Source organism: Dasypus novemcinctus, chromosome 3, assembly GCF_030445035.2.
Source record: "Dasypus novemcinctus isolate mDasNov1 chromosome 3, mDasNov1.1.hap2, whole genome shotgun sequence".
Taxonomy (NCBI): domain Eukaryota; kingdom Metazoa; phylum Chordata; class Mammalia; order Cingulata; family Dasypodidae; genus Dasypus; species Dasypus novemcinctus.
The window spans coordinates 37,877,068-37,898,340 of record NC_080675.1 but is presented as its reverse complement, the minus strand read 5'-3'; the positions used below and the strand labels follow the sequence as shown (position 1 = coordinate 37,898,340).

Below are 21,273 nucleotides of genomic sequence, written 5' to 3'. Positions count from 1 at the left end.
CTGTAAAATGCGGATAATAATAGTGTTGACCTGGTGAGGTAATTGTGAGGGTTAAATGCATTAATATATATAAAGTACTTAGAAGATGTGCCTGGCACATAGTAATCACATGGGCTGGAAAAAGGTGCAATGAAATTAGTTCTGATGGAAAACAACAAGTTTATTGCTGTTAAGGAAATAGTTTATCAACAGTGTATTTCCAGATCTTGATTCATTGGTACAAAAATAGTAAAAGTTATAAATCTAAAATAAAGCATAGTGAGCATATCTTTATATTGCTGCACAAAGAAACGGATACAGATATATCTTGTTTTATTGTGCTTTGCATCTCTTGTGTTTTTTACAAATTGAAGGTTTCTGGCCACACTGTGTGGAGCAAGTCTCTTAGAGCCATTTTTCCAACTGCATATGCTCACTTTGTGTCTCTGTGTCACATTTGTGTCACACATATTTCAAACATTATTATTATATCTGTTATGGTGGTCTGTGATCAGCAATATTTGATGTTACTGTTATAATTGTTTTGGGGTATCCGTGCCCATATAAGATGGTGAACTTAACTGATAAATGTTGCATGTGTTCTGATTGCTCTCCCGACTGGCCCTTCCCCCATCTTTCTCCTCCCCTGGGACTTCCCTATACCCTGTCACAACAAATTGAAGTTAGGCTAATTAATAACCCTACAGTGGCCTCCAAGTGTTCACGTGACAGGAAGGTGTCTTTCACATTCAATCAAAAGCCAGAAATGAGTAAGTTTAGTGAGGATGGCATGTCGAAAGCTTAGATAGGCCAAAAGCAAGGCCTCTTGTGCCAAACATTTAGCAAAGTTATAAATGTAAAGGAAAAGTTCTTGAGGGAAATTAAAAAGTACTATTCCAGTGAACACATGAATGTTAAGAAAGTGATTTAGCCTTATAGCTGATATGGAGACAGTTTTAGTGGTGTGAAAAGATCAGACCAGCCACAACATTCCCTTAAACCAAAGCATAATCCAGAGAAAGGGCCCTAGCTCTTTTCAATTCTATGAAGGCTGAGAGAGATGAGGAAGCAGCAGAAGATAAGTTTGAAGCTAATAGAGGTGGGTTCATGTGATCTAAGGAAAGAAGTCATCTCCATGACATAAAAGTGCAAGGAGAAGCAGCAAATGCTGATGTAGAAGCTAAGATATTTGATGAAGGTAGCTACAGTAAACAGCAGATTTTTGATATAGATGAAACAGCTTTCTATTGGAAGAAGATGCCATCTAGGACTTTTATAGCTAGAGAAGATAAGTCAGCACCTGGTTTTGAAGCTTCAAAAAACAGGCTCTTGTAGGGGCTAATGCAGCTGGTGACTTTGAAGTTGAAGCCAATGCTTATTTATCATTCTGAAAATCTTATGATTTATGCTAAATCTACTTGCCTGTGCTCTCTGAATGGAACAACAAAACCTAGATGACAGCACATCTGTTTGCAAAGTGCTTTACTGAATATTTTATGCCCACTTTTGAGACCTATTGCTCAAAAAAAAATTTTCTTTTTTTTTTGCACCTAGTCACCCAAGAGCTCTAATGGCGATGTAGGACAAGATGGTTGTTTTCCTGCCTGTAGTTCATGGATCAAGGAGTAATGTCAACTTTCAAGTCTAAACATACTTTAGAGAGGACTGACTCCAATTTTGAAAGAACATCTACTGTGGATAAAATGCTATCCAAGTGCATTGCATGCTACAGAGAAATCTTTTGTGTGAGGAAGAGTCAATCAGTGTGGCAAAGTTCATTGTTTTATTTTAAGAAATTGCCACAGCCACCCCAACCTTCAGCTACCACCATCCTGATCAATGAGCAGCCTACAACATTGAGGCAGGACTCTCCATAAAACAAAAAGACTTGCTGAAGATTCAGGTGATGGTTAGCATTTTTTAGCAATCAGGTGTTTTTAAATTAATGTATGTACATTGTTTTTTAGACATAATGCTGATGCACACTTACTAGACTACAGTGTAGTATAAACATAACTTTCATATGCACTGGGAAACCAGGCAATTCTTGTGACTTGCTTAATTGTGGTAGTTTGTAACTGAACCCATAATTTCTCTGAGGTATGGCTGAATTGTGTGAAAAATTGTTTTCCTGCCACATAGTATGCTAGCCTGAGGGGAGAATTATTCACTGGAGTTTTTGAAATGAAAAGTAATATAAAATTATTTCACAATTTTGATAATTCTAGTAATGATCATTTCTGTGATTCTAAGTGACTTTCTCAAGAGTCCTATCAGCAATATATTTGGCATCTTGAATAACTTGAATCTGTCACTCCTGGCTGGGATATCCCCATTTTTTATGTTAAGGATAAGCTGTCAGAATTTAAGAAGACTAAACTGTTGTGTAGATGGTTCAGTCTTCCAGCTTGTTTTTCAATATTTGATTTTCTTTCCTCACTGGAGAGAGGACAAAGTGAAGTATTCTTCTATCCAGTTTTGAAGACATAGATGATCTTAGTTAAAAGCATCTAAACCCAAATCTCAGTAATGAGGCTGACCAGAATTTGGGGGGTCTGTATTTGGTGTGAATATCTAGGAGGTTCCTGACAACGGTTAATAGTTTCTGCTAGTCTATTCCCTGTAATGTGTAATTGAGAGGTAAGATTTAAAAAAAAAAATTTCTTGAAAATAAGGAGTAAAGTAAAAAAAACAGCCTTGATGTGGGACTCGAACCTATTGCTAAGTCCCTTATTGAGCTGTATATCAATTCCTTTGTAAAAGATGATGGCTTATGTACTCTCAGTTTAATATGAAAACTTTTTTTATTACTATTAACATTTAGGTCTTTTTTTTTTCTAATTATAAAAGAAATACATGCTCATTGCAAAAAAATCAAGAAAATAACAGTAAAGAATAAAGTTTACATTTGGAGTATAATATATTGTATTTATACAGTTTTTATGTTGCTGCATGTAATTGGATTTTCCACTGATGTATTATATTCACTTGGTCAGTAGTCTATAATTTTCCATTTTCTTGTTGATTTTCAGTTAGGTTTCCTCCACTTTTTGTACAAGTCTCCTAGTGCTGCATGTGTACGACTTTCTCTCGGTTTCTTATTTAGGAGATAAATTGCTGGGTCTTGGCCAATATATCAAGCTGTTTATAACAGTTCTGGTCTGCTGTACTTAATTTTCTTCTGATTTAATAATTTTTGTCCATACAAATGGGTATTCAAGACATTGTTCTGGTTCTAAATAGTATCTTCCTCATTATTGATGAAATTGGACATATTTTTCGTTTGTTTTTCTTATTGGCTACTTATATTTCCTTATCTCTGTAAGGTCTTTTGACCATTTTATTCATTGGTGTGTTTGCCTTTTTGTTAATGAATTTGAAAGAGTGTTTTCTTGTGATTTATATATACATATATATTTCTTAGTCTTTGTTGGTGATACATGTTTTGATGTGTCTTCTCCCCATTTGTGACTTGTCATTTTACTCAATTTATAGTGTCTCAGTGAACAGAAGTTCTTAATTTTAATGCAGTTGAGTTCATCATTTCTTTTGTGGTATGTTCTTTGAAAGTCATGCTTAAGAAATCTTCTATATCCTAAGGCCATAATGATCTTCTCTTATTTTATTTTATTTTATTTATTTTTTTATTTCTCTCCCCTTCCCCACCCCCACCCCCACCCCCGGTTGTGTCTGTGTCTATTTGCTGTGTGTTCTTTGTCTGCTTCTGTTGTTGTGAGCGGCACGGGAATCTGTGTTTCTTTTGTTGCATCATCTTGTTGTGTCAACTCTCCGTGTGAGCGGTGCCATTCTTAGGTAGGCTGCACTTTCTTTCGCGCTGGGCGGCTCTCCTTACGGGGTGCATTCCTTGCACGTGGGGCTCCCCTACGCGGGGGACACCCCAGTGTGGCACAGCACTCCTTGCGCTCATCAGCACTGTGCATGGGCCAGCTCCACACGGGTCAGGGAGGCCCGGGGTTTGAACCACGGATCTCCCATGTGGTAGGCGGACGCCCTAACCACTGGGGCAAGTCTGCTTCCCACAATCGTCTCTTATATTTCTTCTAAAAGTTTCAGAGCTTTGCTCTTCACATTAAAGTCCTTAATTCATCTGTCAGTTTAGGAAACTAAAAATTGATGAATCTTTACCAAAATGTGATAAATAGATGCTTCACATGTTTGCTGAATGCCCATTAAGTCTTTGATACCAAAAGTTCGGTAAACACTATCTTAAATAATGAGGTAGTTGCAATAGTGGGGGGAAAAAATCAAGATACATGGTATCTTGAGTTGATAGATATTTTTTGTTAAAAAAGATTTTTTCCCCTAAAACCTTGGCCTCAGTTGTGAGTGATGCATGCCATTCTGTTCGCTTTTAAATTACAGACCACTGATTTCTGACTGAACTCTTTTTGTATACCTAACTACACCATAAGCAAATCCCCCAAATCACGAAATTAATCATAGCGTAAAGGAGAAGTGAAAAATCTCTAGGTTGTATTTCATTTTTTAACCTTTTGATATATAAAGCTGTAGATATATACGATATATAAGATATCTAAGAAGAGCTCCTTGAAACCTGCAGTGACTCTACAGGCCTTTATCTTGAGCTTCCAATGTTGTGACTTCCTAGTTATTTAATGAGGGCCTGGTTTGTCTGTCAGTGTTACACAACCAGCTTTAACACCTTCATTCTCTCCTGTCCACTGTTTCCAGTATTGTAGAAAAGAAGTAAAACCAGCCTTCCCATATGAGCAGTTTATACCTATAGGCAAACCTTTATGTGAAGATAAAACAGACAGGCTTTTGTTATCAGACGGAAATTAATGTGCTTGGTTGAATCAGCATTAATTTGAAGATGGTATCTACAGTAAATAAGAAGTAAAGTATCCTTTTGGAAATATTAGTACTTTTTAAAGTGTATGTTGTAATGGAACATAATTAACATTATGTTAATAAGCAACTGCTAGGAAAATCAAAATAAGAGATTTTAATTCAGAATTGGGTTGTTGAATGTGATACAAAAATCACATCTTTAACAGAAAAATATGCAATTTAATCTTTTAAAGGGAAAAAAAATCTTGCTTTCTCATGAGGTATTTGTTGCTACGTAGAATTCTGAATATCTCTGAAAATACTGTTTGTGTGAAAATACAGTATTGCTATGTCTAATTGAATAAAAAAAGTATAAGTAGTAAATACCACTTGGATTGTTCTTTTGGTGTATAATCCATAAAAATGAAGAACAGGTGACTTAACTAGTTTCTAGTATTTTGGTGTTTGATTTTGAGGACTATTAAAACCATGTAAAGGCAGACAACATTTAAAAATTTCTTGTAATATCATTAAATCACTATTATGGGGAGAGTTTATAATCCATTGATACTAATATTGCTATCATCTCAGAGCTCAGTGAAGTAGTGCTAGTAGAGAACAAGTTTAAACAGAAACAAAGCAGTCCAATGTTTATTTATCTACTTCTACCTGCTTTGAGAAAAGTGAAACTGTTATAGCACAGCTGTCCTCAGTCACCTAGAAACCTCCAGGGTGAAGCACTGACAAGGCTTAAGCATTTAAACCATATGGTGTACAATAAATGGGTACTTTTTGTAATTTGAGTGAAAGTACAAGTGTTACTCATCTGAAACTGCTTTCCAGTATGAAATGGCCACTTAAATTTTAAATTTTATTTTGTCTCAGTCTTTTAAGTGTTCAACATTATAAAAGTTATCTACATATTATATAAATCATGCTCATTTTTAAAAAAGACTTATTATTTATTCCACGCTCCCCCCCCCCGACTGCTTGTGCTTGCTCTCTGCTCTCTCTGTCCATTTGCTGCACATTCTTCTGTGTCTGCTTGCTTCTCTTCTCGTCTTCTCTTTAGGAGGCACCGGGAACTAATTCTGGGACCTTCCAACATGGGAGTGAGGCACTCAGTTGCTTAAGGCACCTCAGCTTCCTGGTTTGTTGTGTCCCTCAGCCTCTCACCATCTCCTCTGTGTGTCCTTTTTGTGTGTCATTTTGTTGCTAGCTCTCATGTTGCGCAGGCCAGCTCACTTTCACCAGAAGGCCCTGGGAACCGAACCTGGAACCCTCCTCCATAATGTAGATGGGAGTCCAATTGTTTGAGCTACATCCGCTTCCCAAATCATGCACGTTTTAATGTGTTTCTTGGCACTCAATTATCTGCTATGCTCAGCAATAAAATAGTCTGAAGAGACAGATTATTTAAGTCTGTTTTAAGCACTCATAATTTTTTCTTTGACTCTGTGTAGTGGCAAATACTATAGCCCATTCTATTTTAAGTTTTTTCTTTTTTCTTCCCCCATTTGTAGGGGCCATTATTATGTTGTCTATCATTCTAAAATAATCATGTGGGATTGTTCCCTTTCTATTCATTTAATTAATATAAGCCATCATTTTTACTTTAATATGGACTACAGTGAATTAGGATGGAACTCTGATTTATTTTTATTGCCACATCACATTTAAAAATGGAAGTGGTAGCATGGTATTATAGTAAAATGTACAAACAGGTCTCAAGAAGCCTGACTTAATTTTGTTGTTAAGTAGATGGGTGATCTTGGGTAAGTCATTCATATTTAGGAGGTCTCAATTTCCTGTCTAAAAATGAGGGTGTTAAACTAAATGATCTCTAAGAATTGTGGTTCTTATGTGAAAATTTTATATGGAAACCAGTATCATATAATAACACAGAAGTTTTGTAAGTACTCTGCACAGTATACTTGTTTGTACATGTGTGTATGTGTTTAATTTTGAAGATTTTGTGAATTTGAGTATGTATGTATGCATGCGTGAGATTAATGGTGGCCACTTTGTGCAGAACTGGTCATTTAGGGTTTGTTTTTGACAATACTATTAAATAGATTTACTAAAGCTATAAATTAAATAACTTAGTTGTACCTTAACTTTAAACTCTTTACAAAGTTAACACACTTTAGCAGTCATTTTTAAGAGGTTTATTATTTTTGTTCACAGTTTAAACTCCCTTAAATTTAAATTGCATTTATAAGTTTAGTATTCATTATTAAATACTTAAAGTGTCTGACAAATCTTTCCAAGTACTTAATTCTTTCGAATATATTTATGGTTTTTGTAAAATTTTAAATAAATTTACAACTTAAAATCATAAATCTGAATTAGTTATTCAATAACATTTTAAATTAGAACCACAACTTTAATTTTTTAGATAATCTAATATGCAAGGTTTTGTATTTTAAAATACCAACTATAGCACAGTGTGTGTAGCTTAGTGGTTGACTGCCTGCTTTGTACATACGAGGTCCCAGGTTCAATCCCGGTACATCCCCCCAAAAAAGTATTTTAAAAAATTACTAATTGTATATACCTATTATGCCCAGACCCAGTATAAAATTATTAAACTGTGGGCTTGATTTACTCTGCCCTGCCCCAATTCTAGCCCCCATTCTTTCCTTTTCTCTCCCTCCCAAAGAACATTTTTTTAAAAAAATCTTTACTTTAAAATTGTATTTTAAATTTGTGTGGGATTAAAGATCCCAAGGAAACAATTTTATCATCTTGAGCCTTTTGAGGTTACCTTTCCAGAAAAATTTGGGATTATGTTCTTAGACATCTGAGGTTGCAGTTTATAAAAACATGTGGGATCTAGAGCTACAGGATGATTTTTCTCATTAAAGTGGGGATAAGTTAAGCCTAGTTTTGATAGACTTTGCCAAGGGTAATGCCAAACATGCCTTCCAATGGGGGTGGTCTCCAGACCTGCCAACCCTGGATTCAAGTTCCATATCCCTTCATCCTTAAATACGATGTGTCTGTAATTCTCACACCCAGTTGCTTCACTGAATTATTTCAGTTGATCTATTCATTGCTTGATTTTGTTGTGTTCTTTTATTCTTTCTATATGATAACAGGCTACACTTTTTAAGTATTTAAAAAAAAACTCACTTGAATTTTGCATATTTCCTATTGTCTTACCTGGTTTTGCAGTCACAATTCTAAGGTTATTCTCACAAAGGTTGTAGCTTCAAATCTTTTAGAACATAAAGAACGTTAATATCCTAGAAAAAAAATTACACAGAGCACATGAACAGAGATGATATGCATTTGAATCACATTGCTAACATTTATGTGTTGTGTAATGTGAGACCTTACCTTTCCAATTGTATCATAAGCAAGCTTTGGCATGGTCTATAACCACTACTGTCCAATAGAAATATAATGCAAGCCACATATATAATTTAAAATTTTCTGGTAGCCACATTAAAATAAGTAAGAAGAAATAGGTGAAATATAATTTTAATGTATTTTATTTAACCCAGTATATTCTAAATACTATCTTTAAACATGTAATTAATATAAGAATTACTGATATATTTTGCTTTTTTCCTCATCCTGAGTCTTTGAAATCCAGTGTTATTTTATACTCACTGCACATCTCAATTCAGACTAGCCACATTTCAAGGGCTCAAAAGCCATGTATAGCTAGTGGCTCCTGTGCTAGATAGTTTAATTTGGTGCTAATAATGTAATTAATGTTTTGTGTGAATGTGTGTGTCATAATTTAGTTACAGATTTCTCTAATTTAATAAAATGTAATTATTTTTAAATGCACATGCTTATTTTCTTTCTCTTAAAGGCGCTTCCTTCTTCCATGATTATAGTAGCAGTTTATTGTCCTGTGATAGCTGCTGTTTTCATTGTTCTGAAGATGGTTAATTATCGACTACACAGAGCTCTTGATGCTGGGGAAGTTGTAGATAGGAGTGCACGTGAGTTCACAGATCAGCCAGCCAAAGCTGAACAAGGCAGCTGTTCAACCAGGAGAAAAGACAGCAATGGACCAAGGTATGGAAACCTGTGTTCCTCAGTTTGTTATGATGTAAATTTTTTTATGTGTGTAATGATGTGATTGCTGTATTTTACTTCTTTTTATATGTTTTTTTAAGGCAGTATGGGGTCTTACCATTATGTATACAGTGAGAAGCACAGATTGTAATCTTAGATCAGAGCAAAGCTAACTAACTGGTATATTTGGGGTTGTAATCAATATCGTTGGCCTTGTTACGAAATAAATTAGAACAATATGCTACCATCTAGTAGTTATTCACACCAAAGACCAAAAAAGATGAAAACCAGCCTGAAGAAATAATAAAGCATGACTTATAAATCTTGACATTTTAATTTATATTTATAAATAAAGTGTATTTACTATATATACATCTTAAGCAAATTGTACTTAAATATTTTCCTTGACATTTGTAATCTGCATTTTTCACTTAATCTAATGTAAATATCTTTCAGTTTTATATTCCTACCTTAAAAACTTAGTGGTTCCTTTGCATGGCTGACTTCTTAGAATTCAACAAAATTTTTGCATGACTGACTTCTTAGAATTCATTTCTCCCTCCCTAACACCATTACCATGTTTGTTCACTGAACGAATATTTTACCTTGTAATAATTTTGTTTATAGCATTAATCACTATCTGAAATCATCTTTATCATTTATTTGCATTTGTAAGCTTCTTGAAGGCAGAGACTACTGTATCTGTAGGTCCTAAAACACTAAGTATCTGGCACTGATAGGTACTTAGTAAATATTTGAAGTAGTGAAAACATTTTTTTCTGTGGTATTATTTTTGATGACTGCACAGTATTCCATTTGTGGATTAGCATAATTTAGTTACCTTATTTTTAGTTATTTTAATCAGTTTCATATTTAAATTTAAATATTAGAAACATCATTTCGATGCTTAAATTTTAAACGTCATTTAATCAATTTAATTATTAAATTTTTTATCATGATTTATCAGATGTGGCATCACTAGAAAGGCTATGTACATTTTAAAGTTTTTTAATACGTATTGCCAAATTCCAAAAATTTTACCATTTAATTACTGTGTTTAGTAATTACTCTTTTTAATATATTTTTTGGTGGTCTCTTCTATCATTTATTTCTGCCTTTGATACCAAGTTTTAAGACCTTCCCCCCCACACACAGTTATATGAATATTCACCTGTATCTAATTTCAGTGTTTCATTTTTTTTCACTTTGATAAATAAGAATGTACTCTAACTTAATTTTTTTTAGGTTTGCTATGCAGTTGTCCCAGTACCTTTCATTGAGTAATGCATTTCCATAATAGTTTAAAATGCTATCTTTTTCACATAACATACATATAATTTTGTCAGTTTTTTTTTTTTAATTGTGATCCATCTTTTTTTTTAAAAAAAAAGATTTATTTATTTATTTATTTTTATTTAATTCCCCTCCCCTCCTCCGGTTGTCTGTTTTCTGTGTCTTTTTGCTGCATCTTGTTTCTTTGTCCGCTTCTGTTGTCGTCAGCGGCACGGGAAGTGTGGGCGGCGCCATTCCTTGGCAGGCTGCTCCCTCCTTCGCGCTGGGCGGCTCTCCTTATAGGTGCACTCCTTGCGCGTGGGGCTCCCCTACGCGGGGGACACCCCTGTGTAGCTCGGCACTCCTTGCGTGCATCAGCACTGCGCACAGGCCAGCTCCACACGGGTCAAGGAGGCCCGGGGCTTGAACCGCGGACCTCCCATGTGGTAGACGGACACCCTAACCACTGGGCCAAAGTCCGTTTCCCAATTTTGTTAGTTTCTTGACTACATTTTCTATTCCATTAATCCTTTTCTTCCTTGTCTATATCATTATCATAGTAGTTTTGTAATATGCTTAATACTTAGCTGAATCCCTCAAAATAATGTGAACCATTTTTTTTTCAATATTTTCTTGGTTATTCTCATGCATATACTTAGTTTTTTTGTGTGATATGTCCCTTTATGTGCTCATCCTCTGAAAAAATTCCATTAGAATTTTGATGATAATTGTATTAAATTTGGAGAGGACTTGTTTTCATCGAGGAACATGCTATATATATCCATTTATTCACTAATCCTTTATGTCTCTAATAAAATTACAGCTTTAAAAAAAAGGATTCTGTACAATTTTTAAGTCTTTTAAGAAATGTATGGCACCCTTGTATAATGGATAAGAAAGCAGAATGTGGGCTGTGCACTTAGTCTACCTGGACTTGAATCTCTTGCTGACTGTACAGCCTTGAAGAGATTACTTAAACTTTTTATGTCTTGGTTTCCTCATATGAATAATGAGGCAGTAATAGTACTGTCTGATAGGATTATTACAAGCAATAAATGAGATAATATATGTAAAGTGTTTAGAACAATTCCTGACTCATGATAACTACCAGTAATTGTTAGCACTGCTTATTTTTGGATATTATATATTTCTGATTGCTTCTGTTATTGAAATTCTGTTTTAAAATTTCTTATTGCAAAATTCATTTCAAAAAGTATATCATATATATGTGTGTGTATTATATAGTTTAGAAAATAATTTTAAAAAGTGAATACTTAATTACCCACTATGCAACTTAAGAAATAGGACATTATAAGTACCTTAGAAGCTCCTGGGTAATCCTTTCCATTTCATTCCGTTCTTTTCCTTTTAGGGTAACCATTATCTTGAATTTTGTACTGATAATTCCCTTGCTATTCTTTTTTGTTGTACAATTTTAACTATCCCTAAACATATATAGCATTTAATTTTGTCTGCTTTAGGATGTCCTAAAGAGAATCATATTCCATGCATTTCTCTAGGAGGGATTTTTTTACTCAGAATATTATATCTTAGAGACTCACCTATATTGAGGCTGATAGCTATAGTTCATTCCTATTCAGTGCTGTATAGTCTCCTACTATAGTAATAGATCCTAATTTATTTATCTTATTTTCTTCTGATTGCCATTCTTATTATTTCTAATTTTTTCTCTTATAAGACATCATTGCATGTGTCTAATGGTATATAATACATCTATAGTGTATATCAGTTGGCTCATAGGGCATTTTCATGTTCAGTTTTATTAGGTAGTTGCAAGCTGTTTGCCAAAATGATTGTATGATAGTGTATGAAATAGCATATGAAAGTCCACTTCATCATCAGTATTTGATATTGTTAAACTTGAAACATTTGCAGTCAGGTAAGTATAAAATATATTTCACTGTGACTTTTAGTTGACATTCCAGATTACTCATGAGATTGAGCATTTTATATATTTGTGGTCTATTTAGGTTTTCTGTTGTTTCAAATACCTACATGTGTCTGGTTTCATTTTGGTTTGGAATTATCTTTTTCCTGTTGGTTAATATAAAATCTTTATATACTGACGCTATACCCTTTATTGGTTATAGATGTTACAGAGACCTTCTCCCAGTTTGTGGCTTGTTATTTCAGTTTCCCTAAGGTTTCCTAGGATTACCATACATTCTTAAAAAATGTAATTAAATTTTTTTTTATAGTTGGTGTGTTGTGTCTTGTTGAAGAAATTAATTGCTACTCAGAGATCAGAATGATATTCTCCTGTGATTTGTTTAAAAGTTTCACGGTTTTTTCTTTCCACGTTCCAGTTCTGCTTGATTTTTTTTTTTTTTAATCTGTGGTGTCAGAGATTCCAGACTTTTTTTTTCTTGTGTGAGTAACTAGTTTTCTAAGTGTTTGTTAAATGTACCATCTTTCCCTGGTGATTTGTAGTGCTCACTCTGTCATAAATTCTGTTTATGGTGGGTGTATTTTTGGATTCTTTTCTGTTCTTTTGTTTTCATTGCCTGTATGCCTGAGCCTGTGCCATTACCACACTATCCTAATTACTAACTTAATAAAATGACTTTGTTCTTTTTCAGGAACTTCGTTATCCTTGGCCCTTTGTTCTTTGATATAAACTTTAGAGTCTGCTAGGCAAGACCTTGCAAGAACTTGATATTTTTTATTGGAATTATGTTGGCTTTGTAAATCCATTGTGAGAATTGATATTTTACAATATTGAATCTTTCCATTTACTTAGTCTTCTTTAATGTCTTTCTGAAAAGTTTCATCATTTTCTCTGTTAAAAAAGGCTTGTGTAGCTTTTATCAGGTTTATCAAACTATTTTATAATTTTTCCACTATTGTAAAAAATTTTTTTATAATTTCATTTTGTTTTCCTCACAAATAATATAAGTTTAGTTTGTATCCAGCAACCTTTTCTAAACTCCCTTATTAATGATTATACCTTATTTATAGGTTATTTTGTGGTTTTCTATAAAAGATAGTAGTTTTGATTCTTCCTTTCTAGCTTTTATACTTGTTTTACTTTTTTGCTGGCATAACTTCCAGTATGTGGTTAAATCGAAATAGTATTGGTGGACATCCTTGTCTTTTTTTCTATCATAAAGTAATATTTTTAAGTTTTACAATTAAATAAGATTTTTTTTGTAGATTTTTGTTTTTAATCTTATTTCTGTCCTCCTCCCACTTGTGATTCTCACTTTTTGTTCTGAGAAAAAGAAATCAACAAGAAGATAGATACTTTTATTTTCAGAGCCTTTCACTGTGCTTGGTGCTTTATAGCTGTCAGTTTGTTGCATGAATGAATAAATGAATGAATGAATGTAGTAGAACTATTTGGACTTTATGGCTTTCATTGGCTCCTTTTTATGTGGTACAGCAATTAAAAAATGTGTTTCTTTTTCAATTTAAATCTTTATCTTAGGGAAAGAGTGAAAGTCAGTAATGTGTTATTACATTTCTGATGCTTCAGTAGAGGAAATTAGTGCATTGAATTTTAGAATTTGAATACAGGTATTCTGAAGACCGTATTTCCTCTCTTAGCAGTAATGCTTGGAATATTGTAAACCAAGGATCAATTTAAAGTATATGCAGGTAAATTTTAGGCTTAAGTTTCCTGAGGCAAATTTCTTGTGTTTAGGGACTTTGTGTTTATCTATTCATACTTCTATGAACATTATTATAGTCCAGATTAGATTTGTAAATTTAGTACTGTAATGGTGATGTGAAATTTCTGATTACAGCCTGAACAAGTAATGATACTAATAATCAACAAATTAGTTTGTGAAGCCTCCTCTATAATTTAGATTAGAGCCTTGCTGCTTTTCTCCCTTTCCCTGTACCTGGTTGTTTTTTTTTTTAACAGATGGGGAAATTAAGGCATAAAGGTAGAGATCCCCTGAAATTGGTGTATTGCTTACTGCAGTAGACCACTTTGCCTCTGTGAGAATTGTAAACTACTATACTTACCAGGTATGTGCTGAAAACTCCATTGCTGAAAACCTGCAAGTCTTGCTAATAAAGAAATCTCTTACTCAGCTGTTTTATATGTTTAGATATATTTAGAATGTCTATAGTGTGGCTAAAATTTTTGCTTCTGAATGAATGAATAAGAGATAGATAAAGATATTTTGCTTGAGGATTTTTTAATAAAAGGAACCATCCATTTTTGTCCTTCATCTTTTCTGTTCCTGTAATACCTCCTTTCTTACCACTCTTGATGCTTACATTGACCATTAGTTCTAGATTGGTGGTTATCAGCTGGGGACGATTTTGCCTCCTGTGAGACAATGGGCAATGTCTGCAGACATTTTGGCTGGGGGAGTGCTACTGGCATTTAGTGGGTAGAGGCCAGGGATACTGCTAAACATCCTGCAAAACATAGGATGGGCCCCTCAACTAAGAATTATGTATCCCCAAATGTCAATAGTACCATGTTTCAGAAATTCTGCTCTAGATGGTGATCTTTAGAGAATTTCAGTGCCTATTTGTTGAAAGACAGTATGGTTTGTTAGAAAGAAGATGGGCTTTGGAGTTCTACAGACCTGGTATTTAAATCTCTCATTCCTTACTGGTTATGAGTTCCTACATTCAGGTGTGCAGAAAGAAAAGAAAAGAAAAAGATATGATAGCCCATTGTATAGTGCTGGATAAGTATTATTTGTAACTTCCCCTCCTCCTGAACTCAATGGGTTATTTCTGTAATTTGTGAAAGCCTTCTTTTAAAACTCTTGAATAGAAATGTTTTTCCTATAATAATTAACAGCAAATGGAATGTGTTTAATGATCTTTGGTAGCTAATAGCTATTAACAGGATGCAGTATATGTTCATTCCTCTGAGACCTTAAGCAAGTTTTTATACCTCTTGCTTTTCAGTTTTTTTCACCTATAAAATGAGGATAATAGTATTTATATTAAAGGATTTAGAGAAGATATCATGAGAAAATGCAAATAAAGCATATACCCCTATGACTGGAATGTAATAAGCACTCAGTAAATATTTGTTTTAATTTATTACTAACAGTAATGCTTTATGTTCAAACTAATCATTCTGACTTATCAGAAGTGATGTATATGACTAGGCAAGAATGTTCATCAACTGTACACTTTAATTGGGTGAATCATGTAGTATGTGAATTATATGACTTTAAACTCTTATGTATTTGGGGAGAAATAAACTAGGCAAGTTGAGAGCTCTTTGTCCTTTCTCTGGTATTGTATATTTTATTCCTTAATTTTCATCTTTTTCTACTGCTTTAGATTCCTAGTTGCTAAAACAAATACCATACAATGTGTTAGCTTAAAGAGAATATACTGGCTCACTGTTTTGAGGCTTTCAAATCCAAAATCAAGGCGTCAGCAAGTGATACATTCTTGCCAAAGACTGGCATTCTGGGGCTGGCTTCTGGTGATCCTTAGCCATTGGCTTTTTTGACACATGGCAATACACATGGTGTCCTCTCCTGGCTTTTTTCTCAGTCTTACTCTGCTTAGAAAGGACTCCAGTGACCTGTATTAAAGCCCATCCTGATTTAGTTGGGCCACACCTTAATTGAAATAACATCTTAAAGCGATCTTATCTGCAATGGGTCCACACCTACCGGAATATGCAATCTAAGACCAAGAACATGCCTAAACTGGGGTACACAGTTTAATTTACCACATGTACTTTTTCTGATTTCTGTAGACTGACTAAGAGACAGTATTCTAATGGAAATAACAGTAATATTGCTGGTTGTTACGCATCACTAATTTAGTATGGTGATAACTACCTTGATATACATACCTAAGATTTTCCAATTTAGAAATATATTTCTCATTCTGGCCTGCATAGCTTGTATGAGTTAAAACAAAGCAGCCGATAAACTTGAGTATATTCTCTTTCCCTCACATGGGAATTTATACTCTGAGTTGGCTCTGTGTTCTATTTTATAAATGAATAACAAGTTAGAAAGTTATCTTTCCTTATTGGACATTAGTTAGCTAGCTAGAATCTGTCACTCTAGAGTTAGGAATTCATTAAGCATACTTTATAGTTATGAGACCATTAATAATAAAAACACACTAGAATTTAAACTACTTCCTTAACTGGAAGCTCTGCTTGCAAACAAAGTCTTTTTTGCCATTTCCTTTTTTTTTTTTAAAGATTAATTAATTTATTTCTTCACCCTTTGTTGTTTGAGCTTGCTGTCTGCTCTCTGTGTTTGTTCGTTGTGTGCTTGTCTTCTTTTATTTTTAGGAGACACCAGGAACTGAACCCGGGACCTTCCCTGTGGGAGGGAGGCACCCAATCGCTTGACCCACATCCACTTTCTGCTTGTTGTGTCTCTTGTGTTTCCTTGTCGCATTATCTGTTGTGCCATCTTGTTGTGTCAGCTCACTGTGCCAGCTTATCACATCGGCTCACTGTCCTGCTCGTCGTCTTTAGGAGGCACTGGGAAGTGAACCTGGGACCTCTCATATGGTAGGTGGGTGCACAGCTTCTTGAGCCACATCGCTTCTGTGCCATTTCTTTTGATTACAGCTGTCGGAATCCTCAACCTAAACAGGTTTAAAGGAATTTATAGCTCACATTACTGTAAAGTCTCCATGTGAGGGATGTCTTCAGGTGGGGCAGGGTGCAGGGTTTCAAGTAATAGCTTCATGACCCTCCTTCCCTTCTTTTAGGCAGGATTTTTTTTTTTTAAGTTTTATTTTTTTTAATTTATTTCTCACTCTGCCTCTCCCTCCTTATGTGTTTAGTGCTCGCTTTCTGCTCTCTGTGTCTGTTTGTTGTGTGCTTATCTTTTATTTTAAGAGGCCCTGGTAACTGAACCCAGGACCTCCCATGTGGGAGGGAGGTGCCCAATGGCTTGAGCCACCTCTGCTCCCTAGCCAGGCTTTGCTCTTTTCCATTAGTCAGCATCTCAGACAGGCTCTCCCCTCATGGCTGTGTTACTACTGTAGCAGCTCTAGGCCTTAAGTCTTCTCAGCATCAAGACCAGCAAAAATAGAGAACCTTGCTCTCTCAACAATAGAACACTCCTGACCTGATTCATACTAGCCTGAGTTAGATCATGTGCTTATTTTAGAGCTATTTTCTGTGATCAGGGGTATGAGGTATGCAGATTGACTTTAGCCAATAAGGCTGGAGTCAACATTACCCAGAACGGGTGATTGGGATGAGATGGTTCACTGAAAAAAATCTAGTTGCTTTTTTCTTCCCCCCATCAGTAGATTGAATTAGGTACCGGATGACAAAATAGTTTATACCTGTTATAATGTCCAGCATATATATTAGAGCTTTTACCCTGATAATAATAGCTAAAAAATTTCTTAGAATGTTTTCTATACTATGTAAATACCAAGTAGAATGAGTAAAATACTTTTGACAAAGTTTAAGATTATAATTTTTAGGCCTGAGTTCTAAGAGTTTTATTCCTATTGAATTTATTATAGTGTTTTCTAAATTTGTTGTAATCTGGTGTGATATTTTTTCCTTAATTCTAGGATTCCTGTTAATTTTACGTACTATCTGTGGGCTCTCCCAACGCTTTGAATTTAGTACTTTTCTCTCTTGTATCTTTCTAATATGTGTTGTTACTATATAATACCATTTTACTGTTTTAACTCATGCTTTCTAACTTACCATATACCAGTTCAAAATCTTAGGTTTCCAGTTCTATAAAATAAGTTAGTATCCTAGCTAAATTTTGTCAATTTAAATAAGACATATACTAATAATAGCTTGATCAGAATGACTGTCTGTTTTATGTTCATCTCTGTGTCATGCCTCATTGGACTCTGCTTTGAGAGAGATCTGTTAATATAATATCTCATTACTTTTTGTGTTTATATTTGGCTAATTTCTCCTTTGCTCTTGGGAAACAAAAGGCAAAACATTTCTCTGCTAGAGTGGTTTTTTGGCACATATCATAAAATATTTAGTATGCTACACTTGTAATTAAGACCAATTTCTAATGTTGGATTAGATGTAGAAAGTTTGGGATACGAGAAGCTTTGAATATTTTTGAGTAGTGACATGACCATTAAATAGTTTAAATTATCAGTCTTATAAGTGAAGAATGATCATTTTGTCTATTTTTTTTAGCTCTTAAGAGCTCTACTAAAAATCAGAACCTCTGTTTTATAGAAAAAGGTATAATAACCTTAAAAAAATAAAGAGAAAATCATTGCTATCAAAATTATGAGTTACTCTCTTTATCTCATTTTTTTCCCCACAGTGATCCTGGTGGAGGGATTGAAATGTCTGAGTTTATTCGAGAGGCCACACCCCCAGTTGGTTGCAGTTCAAGAAATTCTTATGCTGGTCTAGATCCAAGCAACCAGGTAGGAACCTATGCTACTCTATTTTGTCTTTCCCTTTCTTCCTGGTGGTGATCCATGTATTCTCATTTCTATAACAGTCTGTTGATGTTTGGATTTATCTTTCTGATTAATAATTTTTTGATGGTTTATTAATAGTGTCTTTTATTTAATATTCTTATGTTTAACTGACTTCACATTAATTAAGTACATTTTTGCTGAGCATGTACCACATGCTCATTGTTTGGTGATCTAGTTTTGATCTCAAAGACAGTTGTAGGCACTGTCCTTGTGAAACTTAGCTCCTAGCTTATTCCGTCTCCTTTACCTTCACATCATCCCTGTTGGAGAGGTATGGATGTCTGTGGTTTTCCCTACCTTAAAACTGGTATATTAGTTAGCCAAAGGAGTGCTGATGCAAAGTACCAGAAATCTTTTGGTTTTTATAAAGGGTGTTTATTTGGGGTAAAAGCTTACAATTACAAGGCCGTAAAGAGGCCAGTTCAAGGCTGCTTTCTCACCAATGTCAGTTGCCACGTGTTGAAGCAAGGTGCTTGCTGCTCTCTGCCTGGTCTCTCTTTTCCCTCTGGGCTTCTGGTCCTCTCTCTCCTGGTTAGGGCTTGTCTCTCAGGACTCCTTTATCAGTCTCAGGTCTCTTCCCAAGGTCAACTGTAGGCTATCAGGCAAATGGTCCGTCTCTCCCTGGGGACCTAGGACCAAAAGGAAAGAGCTCTCTCTTCTTGAGTGAGTGAGCTTTTATATAGGCACCAAAGGGGCAAGGACTCAACCTGAGTCATGCCTTACTGATGTACCCCAATCAGAAGCCCTAAATCGATTTTATGAAGTAAACTTAATCAGAGGCCCCTCACTGAATTTAATGCAATCAAAAGGTATCACACCCAGAGGAATAGATTAGTTTACAAACATAATCTTTCTCTTTTTGGAATAATCTCAAACTGCTACACATGGCAAAGGATTAAGTAATTTGCTCAGAATCTCACAATGCTCAAAGTATTAATGGTAGAATTAGATTTAGAATACAAATTTTGCTTTTTCCAATTTTAATGTCATTCTGCTGTGTAACTATTAACTTAAAATAGTAACTCTGAAAGTATTATTATCTCAAAACTTGGCTCAGTTAGCTTGGTGTACTCTCATTCTGTCTAGCCATAGCTGGGCTTCTGCTTCTACAATTCTCTTACTCATCCTAATTAACTCTTTTGTTCAGTTCTTCTCATTAACTCTTCTCAAACATACCCTGCACTAATAACTCCCCAGTTATTCTTGTTTGCCTTTTCAGCAAGCAATTTTCCCAGCTAGAATAAAATTCTTCAAGTGTAGGATAGTAAACTCTGTGAGAAAATTTAGAGGTCTCATAATAGGATTTAGATTGCTGGATTTTAGTGTTAGTATTTCAGCCCTTTTGTTGTATAGAATAAGAAACAGCTGATTTATATCTGGGTCAAGGCTGGATCTTTTTCATCCTCTGTCCAGTCTTCGTATGTTATGTTATCCTGTTTTTTTTGGTTCAGACTATTCCCTCCTTTCCTCCTTTCTGCTGTGGAGAGAGACTTAGTCCTTCTTATTTTCAGAACTACCCCTAAGTCTTGCTCTAACTGTCCCCTGTTCTTTAAGATTTTCAAGGACCTTGTTGTGTTGCCTTTTTCTTTTGCAGATGGTATTTATTTACTACTAGTTTTTTGGTGTATGATGATATCTCTACAGAGTAGTTTGTTCTCTTTTCTCCACTGCCTAGTATACTGCCTTGTGCACAGTAGACTTTCTATTAACGATTACTAATTATTTTTATCTTTATAGATAATAGAGCATTAGTGCTAGAATCAAACATGATTCCTCATTAAAAAAATAAGTAGCAGATCTAATTCTCCTGACTGTTCACTGTTAGCGCTACGTTATCTAAGAAGAATGTTATGAAAAGACACCATACTTTATAAGTCAAAATCTTCAAAAGGTCTTGCTTTCTAATTTTTTTGTTTTGTTTTGTTTTGTTTTTGAGGTGAGGTATTGGGGCAGGGAATTGAACCTGGGACCTTTTATGTGGGAAGCCGGCACTCAACCACAAGCTACACTGGCTCCCTCTAATGTATTTTGGTAGAAGATTTGCCTTTGAGTTGATAAGTAGATGAATTTTTGCTAACAATTGTATTTGTGATTGAGTGTAGTATTGGAGAAACAGGTCCTTAAAACCTACCTTTCTTTAACAAGTAGATGGAGTGAGAAATGATGCTGGAGTTTTAAAAAAAAATTGTGGAAAAGGCTGGGACATATGTTTATTAGGATGATTCTTCCTTTTATATATATATATATATAAAAATATATATATTTATATATATATATAAGTTTCAGTTTTTACAATGCCAGTTTGAGGAAATGTGTTACTATTCTTAGTCCTGTTTGTTGCCCTTATTTTTTTCTCAGTCTCTTTTTAGAGAATGAAATTACTTAATACTTAAATATGGTTACACATTTATTTTATTTTTTATACTCTTATTTTTTATTAAAGATATATTTATTTCTCCCCACCTCATTGTACTCACTGTATGTATGCTTGTCTTCCTTTTAGGAGGCACCGGGAACCAAACCCAGGGCCTCTCTTGGAAGGGAGGTGCCTAATTGCTTGAGCCATCTCTGTTCCTGACATTTTATATTCTTAATTAATCCTGGCCTCTCTTCTTACTGAGTAATGTAATCAATGTCAGATTACCCCAGATAGTAAGCCTGCAGTTTTCCAAAAACCTTGTGGAGAGTTCATACCTTTTTTTATTTCTTCAGTAGCACAGGTCAAAGGGCAGAGTAGTGGCCAGCCACCTTTGGACTGTTGCATTG

At 34.7% G+C, this 21,273-nt stretch overlaps 1 protein-coding gene across 6 annotated transcripts in view; it reads left to right on the top strand.

Annotated features, from left to right (window-relative positions):
• Nucleotides 1-21,273, top strand: part of PCNX1 (pecanex 1) — a 171,693-nt gene that overhangs the window by 26,530 nt on the left and 123,890 nt on the right. For 5 of the 6 annotated variants that reach the window (XM_058293180.2, XM_058293181.2, XM_058293178.2 and 2 more), the window contains exons 2-3: nt 8,618-8,826; nt 18,345-18,450. In XM_058293180.2, coding sequence (XP_058149163.1) covers nt 8,618-8,826; nt 18,345-18,450 — 315 coding nt within the window. Of the gene's footprint in view, nt 1-8,617; nt 8,827-13,987; nt 14,095-18,344; nt 18,451-21,273 lie in introns of all 6 variants that reach the window. The other variant, XM_071213836.1, reaches the window with a different exon arrangement.